The sequence below is a fragment of the Antechinus flavipes genome, chromosome 3, assembly GCF_016432865.1.
Source record: "Antechinus flavipes isolate AdamAnt ecotype Samford, QLD, Australia chromosome 3, AdamAnt_v2, whole genome shotgun sequence".
Taxonomy (NCBI): domain Eukaryota; kingdom Metazoa; phylum Chordata; class Mammalia; order Dasyuromorphia; family Dasyuridae; genus Antechinus; species Antechinus flavipes.
The window spans coordinates 609,070,269-609,089,521 of NC_067400.1; the positions used below are offsets into that span (position 1 = coordinate 609,070,269).

Here is a 19,253-nt window from a genome sequence, read left to right on the forward strand (position 1 = left end):
AGCCCAGATTCTAAGGTCCTATGCAGAAGGGACTCAGAGATCCAGACCAATGAGTCTGGGTAACAGGAGGTTTAACTCCAAGCAAGGAGATACAATGTGCACATTTTAAATGTGTTTCTCTGTTTCCCAGGACAGTATCCAGAAATTGAGAGCCTGGGACAATGCCAGAAATCGCATGATCATGAAAAAGGAAGAAGCTGACAAGGATTTCATAGCAGCCCTGGGAGGGGATGCTCTCAAGCATGCTTTACATGACAAGCAAAATTTGGAGCTAGAAATCCGAAGACGGTGAGGAGGGGAACCCAGAAGCCAAGCCTTCCTACCACAAAGGGAATGGAAGTGATATAACATGGTGGAACCAGCCAAGCAAGACATGGTCCCAAGGGCGATGGCCCTAAAGGTGTTCCTTTAGTTCAGAATTTGGGCTTGATAAGATGAGTCAGCACCCTCTGTGGCTCTTTAATGTTGGAGAATGGTTTACCATCACTGGAGGGGGGCTACCCTTCTGCTACTTCACTCAGTGCTGTGTAGATGGGTGACCTCCCTTACCTGCTACATACAGGAAATGAATAGAACACAATCCCTCTCCCATCTCCCGGTTAGGATTTACTTTATCAGAAGCTGGAATTGGACAGTTTTTTCCTTCCATAATAAGGGACCTTCAGTGTGCAACTGACTTTCAGTAGCAATAGTGATTTTAACAGTATAAACATTCCTTCCTTACCTTAGGACAAATCACAACCCTTTTCTGTCTCAGGATTTGGTCCTTGTGAGTTACTGTGGCCAAAAGCCATTTACTACCCGGTGGTCAACTTTTGAATCTCTTTGAAATTAGCTAGGTCCTTGAATGACAGAGGGACCAGTACTCATGATCTTTCTTTTTTAAATTGGGGAGACAATCAGGGTTAATATAGAATCACAGCCGGGTTCCCACAACTAGTAAGTGTCTGAGGTTCAATTTGAATTTGGGTCCCCCTGATTCTAGGGCCGGTGCGCTATCTACTGGACCATCTGGCCTGCCTCACTTCAAATCTTTCCAAGTGGGTAGCACCTACAAGAGTTGGAACTTGGTTGTCATAGCCACTGAGATCAAGGGCCACTTCTGCCCTATGTTGTTGAGATATCAAAGCAACCAAATATCAGTATAACTTGGGGAATAGGGGAAAAACAGACAAATGTTTTGTTTATTGTCCTGCTGTCATAAAGTTTCGAGCCCTGATAATCTCACTTCACATCAGCCTGCCTAGTTTCATGATGTACCCAGATCCATCTCTCATTTGGGAGTCCTAGGTTCATGCTGGGATGAGATCCACAGGATTTTTCTGTCCATGCATGGGATACTGTGTGCTCCCTTCAGCTTCTCAAGGGATTTCAGGATAATGCCCTAAATTTGCATAATCTCTTCCTCCTGAAGAGTAACTATTTCACCTACGGAATATTCTTGTGCAAAAAGGAGAAATGTCTCAATCTTTGAGTTGTGTGTTTGTTTTTATGAAAAGTAAAACCAGGCAGAATCCCACCATTCAAAGCTAAATTGCAATTCTTATACATAGTCTTTGGTTTGGAAAGCAGGATCCTTGCTTCCCAATTTTGGGCTCTTTCCATTAAACCACCTTTTTCTCAATTCCCAAACTTTTGTTCTCAATATGTTCTATACTATTAAAATTATTGAGGAATTATTCAAAGAGTTTTTGTTTATGTAGATTATGTTTATAGATATTTACAATATCAGAAGTAAAAACTAATTTTGAATTTCTAGATCTTCAGTAAGGGTTTCAGAGACTCTCCCAGGATTCTCTGGGCAATACTTGAGAACCACTACATTAAGCTATCCTTGACACAAAGAACTTTGTCTTAAGGACCTAACTAGTATTAATCTCCTCCCTTTCTTTAACCCCACATATGTCTAGTTTTGTTAATTCTGTTTTCTCATCTTGCTTCATGTGACTCTTTCCACTCACACAGCTACCTACCACCTTGATTATTATAACAGCTTTCTCATTGGTTTTCTTCCCTCAAGTCCCTTCCACCCCCAGTCCATCCTATATTGTCATGGCCAAAGGGATTTTCCTTATGCCCAGATCTGAACACAAGATTCCTTTATTGTAATGAGTTCTTGTGATCTTGGGAATAAACTATAAATGACTCTGCTGAGCTTTCCAAGCATTTTACAATCTTGCCCCAGCTAATATGGGGCAATAACCTTATTGGATATTACCCAATAACTCGTGTTCTCTAAGCCAGCCAACTTGGCCTTCTCTCTGTTACTTACAAATCACAGTCCTCCTTCTATCTCCCACCTTTGCAGTGACCATTCTCATTGCCTGTTATGCACACCATCCTCACCTCAGCCTCACAGAGAGCTTCTTTTCCTTTAAGATGCAGCTCCAATGCCATCTTCTGCATCAGATCTCTGTTTCTCTCTGATTCTGTCTCTCTCTCTCTCTTTTTCTCTCATTCTCACTCTCTCTCTCTCTCTCTCTTTCTCTCTCTCTCTGTCTCTGTCACACACACACACACACACACGTGCTAGTACCCTCTCAACTACCTTTCATTTATAAACACGTATTTGTTAACTTTACATTTTTCACTACACACACACACACACACACCCATATTAAATGTACTCATCTCTCCTGCTGTAGAATGTGAGCTTACTGTGAATAGGGATTATTTCATTCTTTGTGCTTGCATCTCCAGTACCTTGCACATGTCCAGTATATAGCAATAAATGCTTGTTTGTTGATTGTATATTATTGAATTAGGTAAACTTTTGCTTTGATGTCAATGTTTTTAATGTAGACTCTTTGAAGAAGATCAAAAAGCAAGAAAATGTGAAATTGTGGCTCGACTTCTGAAGGAAGAGGCTTATGATGAAAAACTGAAACAGAGACAGTTGGACCTGGAAAATGGGAAGCGATGGATCATTAAAGCCAAGAAGCTCCCCAGCCTCAAGGAAAAAAAATGGAACAATTTAATGCAGATCTGTAAAGAACCATCCCCAGTTCTTCCCCGTGAGAAAGTAAGCCAAGGGCCCCTTGTCATTGGAAACTGGGCAAAGTCACTTCTTCCTAAGTTTTATGTCTTACTTGTATCAAGAAATCAAACACTGGAATTTATTAAATATCCATGCTATGATAAGGACTGGGGTAGGTGTTAGAGTACAGAATCAGAAAAATTATTCAATAAATATCAGTGGCTCCCCATTGCCTCCACGATCAAGTACAAAATGTTCTATTTGGCATTCGATGCCTTTCATAAGCAAGCTCCCTTTCATCTTGCTAATTTTCTTACACTCAATGGGGACAATAAGAGCACTTATCTCCCACGTTTATTGTGAGAATCAAATGAGATATTTGTAAACTGTTTATCACAATGTCTAGTACATAATAGACTCCATATCAAGGTTTATTCCCTTCTCGTCATCTTCTCTATGTAATTAATCTGGCTACATCATACATGTTTGCTTTCTAATGTTATATGTTATTTTAAAAATTCCCCCAAAGTTATTCCCTTGTTTTTTAGTGGTAGGTGAATTGAAGGTATGCTAGTTGCAGTATTGAACTATAAGAAATCAATAAAATAATTGCATGCACTTTTAAGTAAATATTTTTATCATTCCAATGTCAAATGAAGATGTGATAGTAAAATCATTCCAAGGCCCCATCCAATGTGCTGTGCTGAGCGTTTTCCATCTCTCATTATAGGAAAATCAGAAAGAATCTAACGCACCTGAACATAATCGTTCCTTGAGCATCACCTCCAATGAGTATGACAATTGGAATAGTAATTACGAAGAGGAAATACTGACAGAGCCAGAAATTTTAGGGCTATGGGCTGAAAAGTATAAGCCCTATAAGGTAAGAGTTTTCACTTGTTTGTTTAAATTTCATAATTCTACAAATTAGCATGCTGGCCTTTAATTGATTCTGTCTCCCAGATTTCCAAATAACTAGTTATATAATTCATATTTAACATTGATAAGATTTCTGCTTATGCTTACTAGCAGCACGTAATCTGGATCTGGAAAGGTCAACATTGAAAAAAATAAGAGAATAAGTTTTTCTGTTTTTTTTTTTTTTTTTTTTAATATTACTTACTGGGTTAGCGAGGTGGCGTAGTAGATAGAGCGCCAGCCCTGAAGTCAGGAGGATCTGAGTTCAAATCTGATCTCAGACACTTAATACTTCCTAGCTCTGTGACAAGTCACTTAATCCCAATTGCCTCAGGAAAAAAATATACTACTTACTACCTTTCAACATAAAGGGAAGCAATCTTAAGATTTGTGATACAGATAGACTTGATGTTTCAACAATGAAGTGATTCAAGGCATTTCCAATAGACTTGTGATGGAAAGTGTCATCTGCCTCGAGAGAGAGAACTATGGAGACTGACTGTGGATCAAAACATAGTATTTTCACCCTTTGTTGTTATTTATTTGTTTGCTTGTTTTATTTTCTTTCTCATGGTTTTTTTTCCCCTTTTGATAAGGTTTTTCTTTTTTTTTTTAATTTTTTATTTAATAATTACTTTATATTGACACTCGTTTCTGTTCCGATTTTTTTTTCCCCTCCCTCCCTCCACCCCCTCCCCTAGATGGCAAGCAGTCCTTTATATGTTGGATATGTTGCAGTATATCCTAGATACAATATATGTTTGCAGAACCGAACAGTTCTCTTGTTGCGTAGGGAGAATTGGATTCAGAAGGTATAAATAATCCGGGAAGAAAAACAAAAATGCAGATAGTTCACATTCGTTTCCCAGTGTTCTTTCTTTGGGTGTAGCTGCTTTTGTCCGTCATTTATCAATTGAAACTCAGGTCTCTTTGTCAAAGAAATCCACTTCCATCAAAATATGTCCTCATACAATATCGTTGTCGAAGTGTATAATGATCTCCTGGTTCTGCTCATCTCACTTAGCATCAGTCCATGTAAGTCTCGCCAGTCCTCTCTGTATTCATCCTGCTGGTCATTTCTTACAGAACAATAATATTCCATAACATTCATATACCACAATTTACCCAGCCATTCTCCAATTGATGGGCATCCATTCATTTTCCAGCTTCTAGATACTACAAACAGGGCTGCTACAAACATTTTGGCACATACAGGTCCCTTTCCCTTCTTTAGTATTTCTTTGGGATATAAGCCCAGTAGAAACACTGCTGGATCAAAGGGTATGCACAGTTTGATAATTTTTTGGGCATAATTCCAGATTGCTCTCCAGAATGGTTGGATTCGTTCACAACTCCACCAACAATGCATCAGTGTCCCAGTTTTCCCGCATCCCCTCCAACATTCATCATTATTTTTTCCTGTCATCTTAGCCAATCTGACAGGTGTGTAGTGGTATCTCAGAGTTGTCTTAATTTGCATTTCTCTGATCAATAATGATTTGGAACACTCTTTCATATGAGTGGTAATAGTTTCAATTTCATCCTCTGAAAATTGTCTGTTCATATCCTTTGACCATTTATCAATTGGAGAATGGCTTGATTTCTTATAAATTTGAGTCAGTTCTCTATATATTTTGGAAATGAGGCCTTTATCAGAACCAATAAGGTTTTTCTTGTGCAGCACAACAAATATGGAAATATGTTTAGTAAGAATTACTCATGTTTAATGCTGTGTAAGAGAGGGAGGAGGGAGAAAAATTTGAAACACAAGGTTTTGTAGAGGTTTATGTTGGAAACTATCTTTGCATGTATTGGGAAAAATAAAAAAAAAGATCTGTGATACATACAAGCTAGAGGGCACAGTAGATAGAGTGCTGGGCATTGGAACAGGAAGATCTGAGCGAGTTCAAATCCAATCTGGGACCTTTATTAGCTGTGGTGGGCAGTCATCCACTGACACATTTGGCTCAGCGCCAAACTGAAAGCTACTTATTCATGATGGCTCTAGCCAACTATGAATTTGGCCTGTATCAAAGCTTATTAAGCTTTTTCACTCATGACCCTTTTTTGGGCCTGAGAAATTTTTACATGATCCTATTTCAAATCCAAGTGACAGTGTTTCTGGCAATGTTTGAGCATTTGTAGTGCAAAGTACACATGTATGCTCAGAACCAAAGATGCAATGAAGTCCTGCAACACAACATGAGCAAGCACTGCCATAAATACCTCATTATTTTGATTTGAAATTAATTTTTGGTCATGGTGTACAGAAACTTTTTACTGTTGCCTAATTTTTTTCTGATCCCCCCCCCCCACTCATATGGAGTAATGATCCATAGCTTAAGAAGCTTTGATCTATGTTACCAGACTGGGAAGACAATGGTGTATGCAGATGCTCTGAAGATAGGATGATCTTTTTAGAATGAGGAAAGTTGGAACTGTGCCCTGGCCATGTTATAGCAGACTATAGGTGATCCCATTCACATTTGGTACCAGGTAACAGCTTGTGCTACTCAAGATGTTCACTTTAGTTTAGTTTAGTTTAGTGCCATGACTGCCCTCCATGATGACTTTGGACACTTGGGTAAGAAAGGACACTGGATTGAGTAAGAAACAGATTCTGTTGGTTCAAGATGGCAGGAGATGGCAGTAATGTGAAATTTGTCTCTGACATGTCCAGTGGAAAGAGCAATCAACCTGTGAACTTCTATACACTGGCTCTGTCTCTGGAAAGAAAGAACAACAAGCCCCTGAAACTTCTGTACATTGACTCTGTCTCTGGAAAGAAAGAACAACAAGCCCCTGGAACTTCTAAACATTGGCTCTATCTCTGGAAAGAAAGAACTAATGAGCCACATTCTAGTGGTGCCTGATTATCTTGCTCAGTAAATGCAGCCCTCCGTTACCAACCAGGAATCAAGAAAGTTCTAAGGGATTATGGGAAAGGTATTTCTCTATAGATGATTTCATTGCCAAGATTCTCTGAGCAAGGTAGAAGCTTTGAAAAGAAGTAACTCAAAGACATGTTGACTTGGACAAGTAGCAAGAAATCTAGAATCCCAATTACTAAACTCAGCAGAGAAGAGTGAGCATAAGGTACGTAGATTTGGGAGTCATCTACAAGAAATAAATCATAGAGAAAAACCTAATGCCCCACCAAAAGAAAAGTCAAGAAACATACCTACTATGTACCATGCACTTTGTTAAGTGTTAGGGATCCAAAGAAAGACAAAAGACAGTCCCTGGTTTCAAGCAGCTCTCAGTTAAATGTGATAGACATCGTGCAAACAACTATGGGCAAATAAAATCTATACAGAATAAATAGGAAATTAGGCTAGAGAAAAAAGAACAGGGATTGGGAAAGGCTTCTTGTAGAAGGTAGAATTTTAGATGGGACTTGAAGGAAGCTAGGAAAGACAGGAGATAGAACTAAGGAGGAAGAGAATTTGCAGGTATGGAGAACAGCATGTTAAATGCCTGGAATTAGGGTCAGTTACACAGCTGAACATTTTGGGAAGCCTGAGGTGTGAGCAGAAGTCCCTGTGATGTCTATATGTAGCACTGCGTATGTTGCTGCCAAGACTGGTGCTTATGATTCCCACTTTGGAATTTTAAAAGATGGAGACAATATAGAGCCTCATGGTCAATTCATCTCTCACCAAAGTATGACCTCAATTAAGAAAAGCTGATAGAAACTAGTGATAGTATGATACCCATGTTTATTGTCAAGATCTCTAGATAGTGTTCTGCCAAAAAAAAAAAAAAAAAAAAAAAACCTAAAACAAAACAAAAAAGAAAAAGAAAAGCAAACAACAACAACAACAAAAAAATACGCCTTTGTGGTGAGCACAGGAAGAATTCCCAGAAATAGGGAGAGATTTATAACAATCTTCCTCCCATGGAGAGAAAAGGAGTAGGAAATGTCAGAAAAAAGTCATCTTGAAGAGTCTTGAAGGAAGCCAGGGATGCTAAAAGGTCAGGAGGAAGAACATTTCACTTTTGTTGTTGTTTATTGTCATGGACAGCTAGGTAGCACAATAAACAGAATACTGGGTCCATCGTCCAGAAGACCTGAGTTAAAATCTAACCTTGAACACTTTACCTGTGTGACCCTTTTAAACCTCTTTAACCATAAAATGCAGGTAGTGATAACATTTACCTACCAAGGAGAATCAAAGGAGTTGATAATTGTCAAGTGCTTAGCACATAGTAGGTGCTTTTGTCGTTGTTCTTTAGTCGTTTCAGTCATGTCTAACTCTTTGTGACCTCATTGGGGGTTTTCTTGGCAAAGGGACTGGAGAGGTTTTGCCACTTCCTTCTCCAGCATAGTCGGTGCTATATGTTAACAAATATGGTTGTTATTAGGGGTAGTAATTTTGTCAATAGATAAAATAAACAGGATCTCTTTCTTCATTCTGTATTGCTTTTTGTAAATTTCCTCATCTTTCTGGGAATTCTTTGCTGTTATCATTCCTGATAGTATAATAATAATACTATAATCCATTGCATTCATATCCATAATTTTTCCAGCTATGATCATCGAACAAGTTTGCTATTAGTTTTTCCCCCATTCCATAAAATTGTGCTGCTGTGTCTATGTAGGGAGTGTGGATTACTCATGTAAGTTCTGTTTATGTTCATATGGGTTTCTGAAAATGTGGCTCATAGGAAGGTATGAATAGATCTCTCTGAAATCTTGTCTCTCCAAGGAAGATTCTAGTTTGCCACCTAGAGGGCAGAAGGAGATAAGAGGTTGATTATGTTGTTCCCCGAAAAAGAGGGGTACTGAAGGACTATAATTATATCTTCTTTTTTATTGAAGCTTTTTATTTTCAAAACATGTGCAAGGATAATTTTTCACCATCGACCCTTGCAAAACCTTGTGTTCCAATTTTCTCCCCTTCCCCACCCCTTCTCCTAGATGGCAAGCAATCCAATACATGTTAAACATGGTAAAAATATAGATATATAATTATATCTTATCCACCTCCCTAAGTATTGCTAGTCTAAAGAAATGATGTTTTTTAGGTTCAAGCCTCTTTTCTAGTTGCTATTGCTTAAAGGGAAAGACGTACCCCAAACTTATATCTGCATACTTAACTCCTTACCAAATACTAGTTACAAAAAAGACTATCAATAGTGAATTGAAAGTAAATCCATTAAAAAAAAGAATAAAAACAAAAAAAAGAAAGCAAATCCATTTATCCAAGCAAAAAACAATCAGAGGAACCAGAGATATTAGATCACATAGAGTGAATTTGCTCTGTTCCTTTGGAGTGAGATATTTAAAATATAACCAAGAAAGAGAAGCCTTAATCTCACTCAAAGGGCAATTCCCCAAAGCTTCTGGGGAGCCCAGCTGAAAATCAGAGGCATGTCTGCTTTTCTCTACACATCTGCTACCAAAATCTTTTCTATTTCTATGGGTCTCTTCCTTAAAGAAAGACCACAATCATCATGTCTTTTTTCAAATAAGAAAAGAAAAATGTCTCTTCTCCCCAAAGCTCCCAGAAAGACTTTTCCCATCACACAGGGATGTCTCATTGAGTCATCATTTTCTCCACTAATGAGGAGAGTCTTATGCAAATAGTCTACACTTGAAACCTGGGTTACTAATACTTTCATGCAGAGAAGTCTTGCTCTAAGTAAACACCTGACTAGAAACTCAGCTGTGGGATCAGTGGGTATCTGATCCTAATTCTAGGCATTTTCACATGCTGTTCCTCATACCTGCAATTTTCTTCCTTCTTAGTTCTATCTCCTGGCTTTCCTAGCTTCCTTTAAGTCCCATCTAAAATTCTACCTTCTACAAGAAGCCTTTCCCAATCCCTGTTCCTATTTATCCTGTATAGCTTTTATTTTCCCATAGTTGTTCACATGTACCTATCCCATTTGATTGTAAGATCCTTGACAGCTTTATTATCTTTCTTTGAAACGCCAGTACTTAACATCTTGGCACACAGTAGGCACTTAATAAATGCTTCTTGATTTGATGGGGGGGGGAAGCAGAGAGGGTTAGTCCCTTCTCTCTCTACAACTTATTTCAGGTAGATGACTCCCAAGTCTACATTCCTTATGTTCATTCATTGTAGTTCTAGATTTCTTGCTTCTTGTCCAAGTCAACATCTCATTGAGCTGCTTGTTTTCAAAGCTTCTACCTTGCTCAGGAATATTTTGTAGGTATCTCAGAATCAATCTGGTCAAAATAGTAATAATAGAAACTCAGTAATCATTGTTTTTCCCTTGAAATCTAGTTCTCATCCAACCCTCCTTTGTCAAGACCCACACTACCCTTCTGGTCACCTACGTATTTGCTAGTTCTTAGCTAGCCTCAGTTTCCCCTTCTTATTTATCCCTCACATGCAAGAAGTTGCTCAGTCTTCCTACCAACATAATATTTCTTTTTTTATTAAAGTGTTCTATTTTCAAAGCATATGCATGGATAATTTTTCAACATTGCCCCTTACAAAACTTTGTCTTCCAAATTTTCCCCTCCTTCCCCCCATCCCCTCCCCTAGATGGCAGGTAGTCTAATTTATGTTAAAATATATATTAAATCCAATATATGTAAATATATTTATACAACTCTCTTGCTGCACAAGAAAAATCGGATCAAAAAGGAAAGAAAATTAATAAGAAAATGAGATGCAAGCGAACAACTAAAACAGTGAGAATGTTATGTTGTGATCCACATTCAGTTCCCATACTCCTCTCTCTGGATGCAAATGGTTCTCTTCATCACAAGATTATTAAAACTAGCCTCAATCATCTCATCCAATATAATATTTTTTTCTCTCTATTATAAAATGCTAGTCTAAACTCATTTTTCCCATGGCTGCCCTTAAAAAAAAAAAAAACTTCCCCCCAATTTTTATTCAGAATTCTTTACCCGGTTCTTTCTCTTCTTGTGTTTATCAAAGTCTAAAATGGTCATTCTTCCCTCTTCCATGTCTGGTTAATCTAATCTGTATGATGTCACATCCAAAATGCTGATATATTGTGAGAGGCAGGTATAACATCCAGAAACAAGGAGGTAATGAACCTATAGTATTCTTACCTGGCTGGGCCATATTGGAGTATTGTATTTGTTCTGGGATTCAGTGATAAGCTGGAGATCGTTTCAGAAGACAATCAGGATTGTGCTGAACCTATACTTCGTGTCATGTGTGGATAGAATAAAGGAATTGTCAATGTTTAGTCCAAAGATGAGGTTTAGGGTTGAAGTGGTGAGGAAAATATGGTAGCTATCTTTCAAGTATTTGAAAGGTCATCATTTGGAAGAATCAGACTTGTTCTCATTGGACCTTGAGAGTAGAAGGACCAAAAGGAAGACATTGCAAAGAAACAAATCTACTTGACATAAAATCTAACAATGGCAGCCATCCTTACATGGAAATATATTTTGCATAATTTCACATTTCTTTTTATTTATTTTACAGCTTAATTTTTTATTTAAAAAATAAAAAAAAACAGAAAAGGAAAACAGAACAACATTGTCATGTGACTAACAGAATATCAGGGAAGGAAAATATATAACAATAAATTACCAATTCAAGAAAGGATGTATAATTGTAGAAGAAATTATATCCATGAATATCCATCTTTTCATTGCTTCCTTATAGGTTGTTTTTTTGTTCTCTGCTCTTTATACTTGATTCTTTTTTTTCCTCTTTCATCCCCTCTACCTTCTCCAAGTAGGCTATAGTTAAACACAGATATATTTATATATATATACATATTTAGATATGTACAAATATGTACATACCATACACATACTCCGCCCACATATACATTCACACCCACCCACAGACCTTTATATGTGTATGTGTATATACGTATATATGTATACACACACACATACATATATATAGAGAGAGCAACATGCATATATATCTACGTATATTCATTCACATATAAACACATGTATTTATCATATGTAAATATGCAGCTAAAACAATATTAGTATGGGTGAGATAGAATGCAGATTTCTCTCCTAATTGAATCTTTAAATTTGATTTTGTCTAAGACCAATGATTATTAGCCATAGTTTTTTCCTAATAAATTCTACTCCTGATCCTTGTTGTAGTGTTTGCATATATCTCCTTCTTTCCTAACTAACTCTTCTGCTTTAATACTTTCCCTGCTAACTCTTCTGCTTTAATACTAAGCCTTAACTTCCCTTGCTATTATTTAACCTCCCCCACCCATGGATCATTCCCTTGTCTTCTTCCCCCACCTTTTGTTTTCCCTTCCACCCATCCTTCCCCCCTTAATTCTTTGTAGATATTGGAGAGTGTTATAACCTTCATGATATATATTTCATGTTGCCTATTTAACCCATTCCCAATATGAGTAGGTTTTCTAATCTATGTATCTTCCTTCTCATTCCCCCCATTCTATTCTTTCTGTGTACCTCATTTGTATAACATAATTATCATTTTTACCTTTTCCTAGGAAGTTTTCCTTTTTAGAGTCAGATTATGCTCAACTCTGCCCCAATCCTTTTTTTTTGAGCTACCCAATTGCTGATGTCAATCTTAAAAATATGGTATATATATCTATGTTTTAAAAACTAAATAATTTGTCCATATTAAGTTCCTTGAACTTGATCTTTGCTATTGGCTCTTATATGTTAAATTTTCTATTGAGTTCAGGTTTGGTTGAAAGTCCTGAAAATCTGAAAGTTTGTTGAATGTTCATTTTTTTTCATTCAATATTTTGCTGGATATGATATTTTTTGTCACAGACCTAGTTCTTTTGATTGCCGGTATATATGATTCTAGGACCAATGGTCTTTTATTGTGGCTGCTGATAAGTCCTGTACAATTCTAATTGTAGTTCCAGTGTATTTGAATTGTGTTTTTTTTTCCTTGTTATTTTGGAAGATTTTCTCTTTGACCTAGGGGTTTCAAAATTTGGTAGTAATATTCCCATGTGTTTTCCACAAAGAATTTCTTTGAAGTGGTTTTCTATTTCTATTTTCCCCACATGTTCTATCACCAAGACAATTTTCTTGAATTATTTCTTGTATTATTCTGTCAAAGTTGGGGTTTCTTTTTTGGTCATAGCTTTCAGAGAGTCCAATTATTCTTATATTTTGTCTTGTTAACCTAATTCTCTCAGATTTATTGTTTTTCTTATATAATGTTTCACATTATGTTCTATTTTTTCATTCTTTATATTCTGTTTTGTTATTTCTTGGTTTTTTATACTTTCACTGGCTTTCCTTTGCCCAATTCTAATTTTCAAAGAGTTATTTTCATTTTAAAGACTTACCTCCTTTTTTAGTTGCTTAATTTTTTTTATCATAATCTTGTTTTTCTTGGAGGGTCTTTATTTTTTAATTTTTTCTAAATTTGTCTCATTTGATTTTAAAATTATTTTTTGAGTTCTATAGATTCTGGGCAGGGAGCCATTTAATATTACTCTTTAGGGTAGAAGAAACCCTTTTTACCTCAATGCCCTCCTCTGAAGATGAATCCTGGTCTTATCTGTTCCTATAGTAACAGGTATGATTGTATGATTGGGTTCTTTCTTTGCCAATTCATTTTTTAAAATGAGAAATATTAATAAACACTTCTAATCATGGGGGAGGGGGGTATTGCCTCTAGTTTCACTTCAGCTCTCTCTTCTGACCTGGAACCCCAAATCAAGAACTTCCCCCTCTTGCAAGTGCCCATAGCCAGTAGCATTCCTGCCCCACTGCTTCTGCACTCCCAGTGCCCTGGTTCCTTTCCCCTTATTCCCCCCACCCCACCCCAGCCAAGTCTTGGCAGCACAGCTGTTTCTAATCAGCTAAAGTTTCCTCAGGCTGGAAGGACTCAGATCCCCAACTCCCCACAAAGTCTATAAGGTGAATGTTTTTTTGGTTCCTGCTGAGTCTCCAGCCAAACCCAGTTAACTACAGAGGTCCCCACTTGGTGTTTCTGTAGAACTAACCTGGAGGTGTTTGTAGTTCACATGGGTTAATCCCCACAGGAGGATTGTGGCTGGAGGACCCCTGTTTCATGTTTACCCTGAGGCACAAGTTTGTTCTGTTTGTGGGAGAAATTTGAAGAGCTTGGTATTTTCTGACCTACTCCACCATCTTCCCAGAATCTTCCTCATTAATATCACATTTCTTGTCTTTTCAGTGAATGAGTGAAAAGCAGAGAAAGAGAATTTAGAACTCAAAATTAAAAAAAAAACTGTTCAAAATTTTTAAAAACTAAAAAATAATCTTAAAGTAGAATGAATTAACTTGGGAGCACATTAGATGCCCCTTCCCAACAAGGAAAGTTTTGCACGACAGGTTGATAGATATGTTGTGAGGAAATTGTGGTTCAAATATGGATTTGACCAGACAAACCTGAAATTCTGTAACATAAAGAAAGAGAGATGATGAGCCCCAGGGCCTGTTTCTGCTCTTTTCACTGGCAACTGTTAAATATTGGCTTTGTATTTTGTTAACATATCAAATCTTTGACCTTTTAAAAAGCCTGTTTCCTAGTTCTGAAGAGACATCCTGACATAGATTTATTATTAATATTTTAAAATTTTTTAATTTAAATTCCAAGCTGCCAAAAGATGAGGTGGAACGCAAGCCTGTGGGTGGGTCAAAGATGGAACAAGACATCTTAGCCAACACACTGGAGAAACTCCGGAGCAGTATCATCCACAAACAAGTAGTATCTGGACGTGAATTTAAGGGCTGCCCCTTTTATAGCAAGCCTGCTCTTATTCACTTCAAGGTAGGTTTTCATAAGGTACCTGGGAAATAAAAGCACTTAAAAATTACTTATGTGGATCATCTAACATTTTCCACCTTTTGATCTGCCTTTAAAAAAAAAAAAGACTCATCAGTGTTCTCTGATGACTGAGAAGAAATGAATAAAGCAAGTTAGCTGCCTTCTTTATGAGATCTTGCAGTGTGTCTGATTTTTTTTAAAGAAATAAATCCTTTCAGAGAGGTCAGAGATTGATTATAATGGTCAGTTAAAGAAATGGTATCCTGAAAACATTTTATATCTCTTAAGAACTGAAGTTAAACTTTCATAATCTCTTAACAAGACAGGATGGGTGGATGATGGAGGGAGGAGCTTACTGTTTTGGCTTATGTGACAGAAGACATAAAGTTGCTCCAGGATAACTGTTGACATGCCTAGGAATTTATATCCTAAAAGGGAAGATAGTACATACCATGTCCTCTGAGTGGCCACTGTTGCCCTTTTTTTTGAATACTCAGTGCTTAAGAGAATGCTGGTTGGCATCTGGAGGAGGTTTGTAATTAATGCTTGTTGATGGATTGATTTTGAAATCATTGAGCAAACCTGAGCCCCTGATATTAATTAAGCAGTGGTTAGAAGAATTTTTGTTTAAAAATTCTGGTTCAAGGAGTCCACACACTAAGCTCACATGCAGTTTTTTTCATAACAAGTATTTTCTTTTGGAACTGACCTTGTTAGTTTCATTTTTCCCTCCTTACTATCCTTCCCTTTTTTTCCTTTCTTTTCTTCCTCCCTTTTTCCTTCCTTTCTTCCTTCCTTCTCTTTCCCTCCTTCTTTCTTCCTTCCCTTTCTTTTTCTTCCTCCCTTTTTCCTTCCTTTCTTCCTTCCTTCTTATTTCCTTCCTTCCTTTTTCCTTCCTTCCTTCTTTCTTTTTCTTCCTTCCTTCCTTCCTTCTTTCCTCTCTTTCCTTCTTTCTTTTTCTTCCTTCTTTTCTTATTTTTCTTCCTTACTTCCCTCCTCTCTTTTTCTTCCTTCTTTCTTTTTCTTCCTTCCTTCTTCTTTCCTTCCTTCTTTCCTCTCTTCCTTCTTTCTTTTTCTTCCTTTTTTTCTTATTTTTCTTCCTTCTTTCCCTCCTCTCTTTTTCTTCCTTCTTTCTTTTTCTTCCTTCCTTCTTCTTTCCTTCCTTCTTTCCTCTCTTTCCTTCTTTCTTTTTCTTCCTTCTTTTCTTATTTTTCTTCCTTCTTTCCTTCCTCTCTTTTTCTTCCTCCTCTCTTTTTCTTCCTTCCTTCCTTCTTATTTCCTTCCTTCCTTCTTCCCTTCCTTCCTTCCTTCCAAGGAAGGAAAAAACCCAACATTCCCTTGGAAACAATTTAATTGATGCACTAATTTTGGATACCATCATCTCCAACTTCTTACTGTCAAGTTACAAATGAACCCCCCTCATCTTCAAACTATCACTCCTCCATATTTTATCCTTTTCATCATTTATCCCACAATATATAGATATATTAGATATAAAATAAATCTTATAATACAAGAGAGAATGAACAGTTTCAAGAGTGGAGACTATTTTGTTTTAGCTTTCTGTTCTTGGTACCTAGCATAATGCCTTGGACTTAATCATTGCTTGATCAATATTCATTAAATTGAAATTTATTTAATTAATTTAATTAAATTAAATTGGAAGTGGGAGAAACAGAATTTAGAGTAAATTATAAAATAAAATTGAATTTTAAAAAAGAAATTGATTTGCTGATCATTTACAGCATAAATTGTTGAGAGGCTTATTATTATTGTATTTGAACAGCACTCTCAAACAAAAATGGCTAATGAAAGGAAGATGTCACTTTGTGTATATCTGAGCTAAGAAATTAAGCAATCTACGTTTTGTTTAATTTCATCCATGACAAATCTATGAAACCAATGCCAATTCTCTTTTGAAGATTGTCTTATTCTTTGATATTTCTAGAACTTTGATGTTGGTAAAACGTATAAAAAAAAGATGACATTAATCAACGCATCTTTCACTATTAACTACTGCAAGCTGGTGGGAGTCGAGGATCATCTCAAGGATTTCATTACTATCTTGTAAGTGCACAGAGCTAAGAAGGATTGATTCTGAACACAAATTTGGAGACTTAGTCACATGTCTCATAGACCTGGGAATTCAGCATTCTCTGAGTTTTCTAATCCAATTCAAATTCACTAAATCAACTTAATATGCATTGACCCCTACCCTTAGACATTGGATGAACGTTTAATCAAACCAAAGAAAATCCAGTGTCCCAAATATATTTTTTTTAAACTAAAGCTTATAGAGTTGATTCAAGAATTGACTGAGGTCCTTGCTTGCCCCTGAGCTCCTGAAGACATTTGGATCTCCCGTCTATTATTCCCAGCAAAGGCGGTATTCCTGGAAGAGGATACTGGCAGTGAAGTTGGAAAGAAATCAGTGCCTTCTATCTGCAGAGAAGATTGTTGCTCCAGAATGCTGACCTTAATCCCTAATGGTGCTTTACTAAAGCTCCTTGGATAATAGACCTCTGCACCAATTCATTAGATTGAATTATACTTATGTTGGCAATATCTGAAATACTAAGATCAGTCACTCTTTTAACTTTTTTCTTTTTTTAGTTACTCTTCTAACTTAAGGCAGAGTCTCCCATTAAAAAATGTTATCTGAGAGGGAGTCATTCCCACCTCCTAATACTTTATTCCTTAGGCCACATTCAGACTAGTCTATTAGCTCCCCAGATGCTGAGGGGACACAGCTCAAGTCAGTTTAGATGTTGGAAGGGAGTGAACTCGCAATTCTTTCTTAGGATCCTTATCACTTCTTGTTTCATGTTGCACTTTTTGACAATATTCTATGTCCCTCCAGCTCCGATATAACTCTGCTCTCCTTGGAGCTGCATGCACACGGTGGCTCACCTATATCTGTATTCATTTGACTAAATATCTTAATGTCTTGCTCAGCAAGCGTTTTGTGTGGGGAGCAGAGGAGATGCTTGGGAATCACAAAGATCCTGGGTGTCAGAGATGAGAAAATGGCCATAAGAGGAGAGAGGCTCTCAACCAGGGTGTCAGTACTTCTGCCTAAAGCCATCCCTGATCAAGTCAGCAGATTACTGACAAATCGGTAATAGATACTGTCGTTGGTGACAAGATCCAAGCTCAGAATTCAGAGATTAGATTGGCCCCCCAAATACTCAGAGGCACTTCTCATCATGGGCTGGTCAGAAGACCCCGGTTTGAGCTCAGTGAGTTAGCATTCAAGGCTGTCCACTCAAATCAAGAATCATATCTCCCATTCGCTGGTCTCATCCTTCAAAGATTCCTTCTCATCGCCCGGCGCCATCTGCCACTTCGCTAAGCTGCGATGCACTCCAAAATGCTGGCTGCTCCATCCACCAGGAAGCCATGGTGCTGATCCCCCGCCAGCCTCTTCCACTGCCTGTTGGAACTAAACAATCCCACATGGAGCCAGCCATGGCCCATTGTCTAAAACTCCCTCTCTGGCAGCTCCCATCCCAGTGAATTTCCCTTTGCATTCCAAGTCCTATTTTGAGCTCTGTCCTTTGTACTTGAGAACCAGGCTGTTATTCTTCAGGCATATAAATGAGGCTGGAGACTCTGGGACAAGGTCAGCGAGCTCTGTCCTTCCTCTGAGGGATAGAATGTGACCGCATCATTTCTCCGGACCACCAGGTTCTGATCCCAGCATGTTTACTTTATTCCCTCCTCCCCCCATCCCTTTTCTCCATCAGATTACCAAACTCATCAATTGGAGAGAAGTCTCTAACCCAGTGGTCCTCAAACTTTTGTTCTCAATATCTTTATCCTATTCAAAATGATTGAGGATCTGTCCAAAGGGTTTTTGTTTATGCGGTTTATTGTTATAGATATTGATCCCATTAAAAATAAAAACTAATTATGAATTTGTAGACTTTCTGAAAGGATTTCAGAGATTCCCAGGATGCTCTGGACCAGACTTTGAGAACCACTGCATCTAACCAAAGCTCATTGGACCTAAGAGAGTACTGGGGCAGAGCCATCTATGCTTGAATGATAGAAAATGACCCCCAGCCATTGTCAACAACACTTCAAGGCTGTACAAACACCATTCATTTATTAAGAAGTCTATGAACTCCACAGACATCCATGCCATTTGTTTAGTTGGAATGAAATCTAATTAAAAGTGATATGTTGCTAAAAGTCATTTTGTCCTTGGGCTGGAGAAATGAAGTCTGGCCCTGGCCTTCCAAAGTGAATTAGGGAGTTTAAAAGATTGCTTACAGTGCAAGCCCAGAAAGGTTGTTTGGGCGGCTGTTAATGGATTGTGAGTGGGTTTTGTCTAGGGGATAGGGTCATGGATTTAGAGCTTGAAGAAGCTGCCCAGGCAGACGCCCTTCATTTCACAGATGAGGAAACTGAGATCTGAAGAGATCATGTGACTCTCCCCAAAATCACATCGGTAGGAAGTATAAGATTTGAATGCAAGTCCTCTAACTGTAACTGAATATCCTTTAATTAATTAGGAAATTGTCTGAATCTACAGGATCTCACTGGCTCGATATAATTAGGTGAGGTGAATAAAGTCCCGGGCTTAGAGTCAAAAAGACCTGGATTCAAATCTGGCTTTAGATAATAAT

The 19,253-nt window shown here is 37.6% G+C and overlaps 1 protein-coding gene across 1 annotated transcript in view; it reads left to right on the forward strand.

Moving 5' to 3' along the window:
* CFAP74 (cilia and flagella associated protein 74) overlaps nucleotides 1-19,253 on the forward strand; it is a 132,863-nt gene that overhangs the window by 34,404 nt on the left and 79,206 nt on the right. The window contains exons 10-14 of the mRNA XM_051988786.1: nucleotides 131-288; nucleotides 2,803-3,022; nucleotides 3,708-3,860; nucleotides 14,452-14,625; nucleotides 16,571-16,689. Coding sequence (XP_051844746.1) covers nucleotides 131-288; nucleotides 2,803-3,022; nucleotides 3,708-3,860; nucleotides 14,452-14,625; nucleotides 16,571-16,689 — 824 coding nt within the window. The remainder of the gene's footprint in view (nucleotides 1-130; nucleotides 289-2,802; nucleotides 3,023-3,707; nucleotides 3,861-14,451; nucleotides 14,626-16,570; nucleotides 16,690-19,253) is intronic.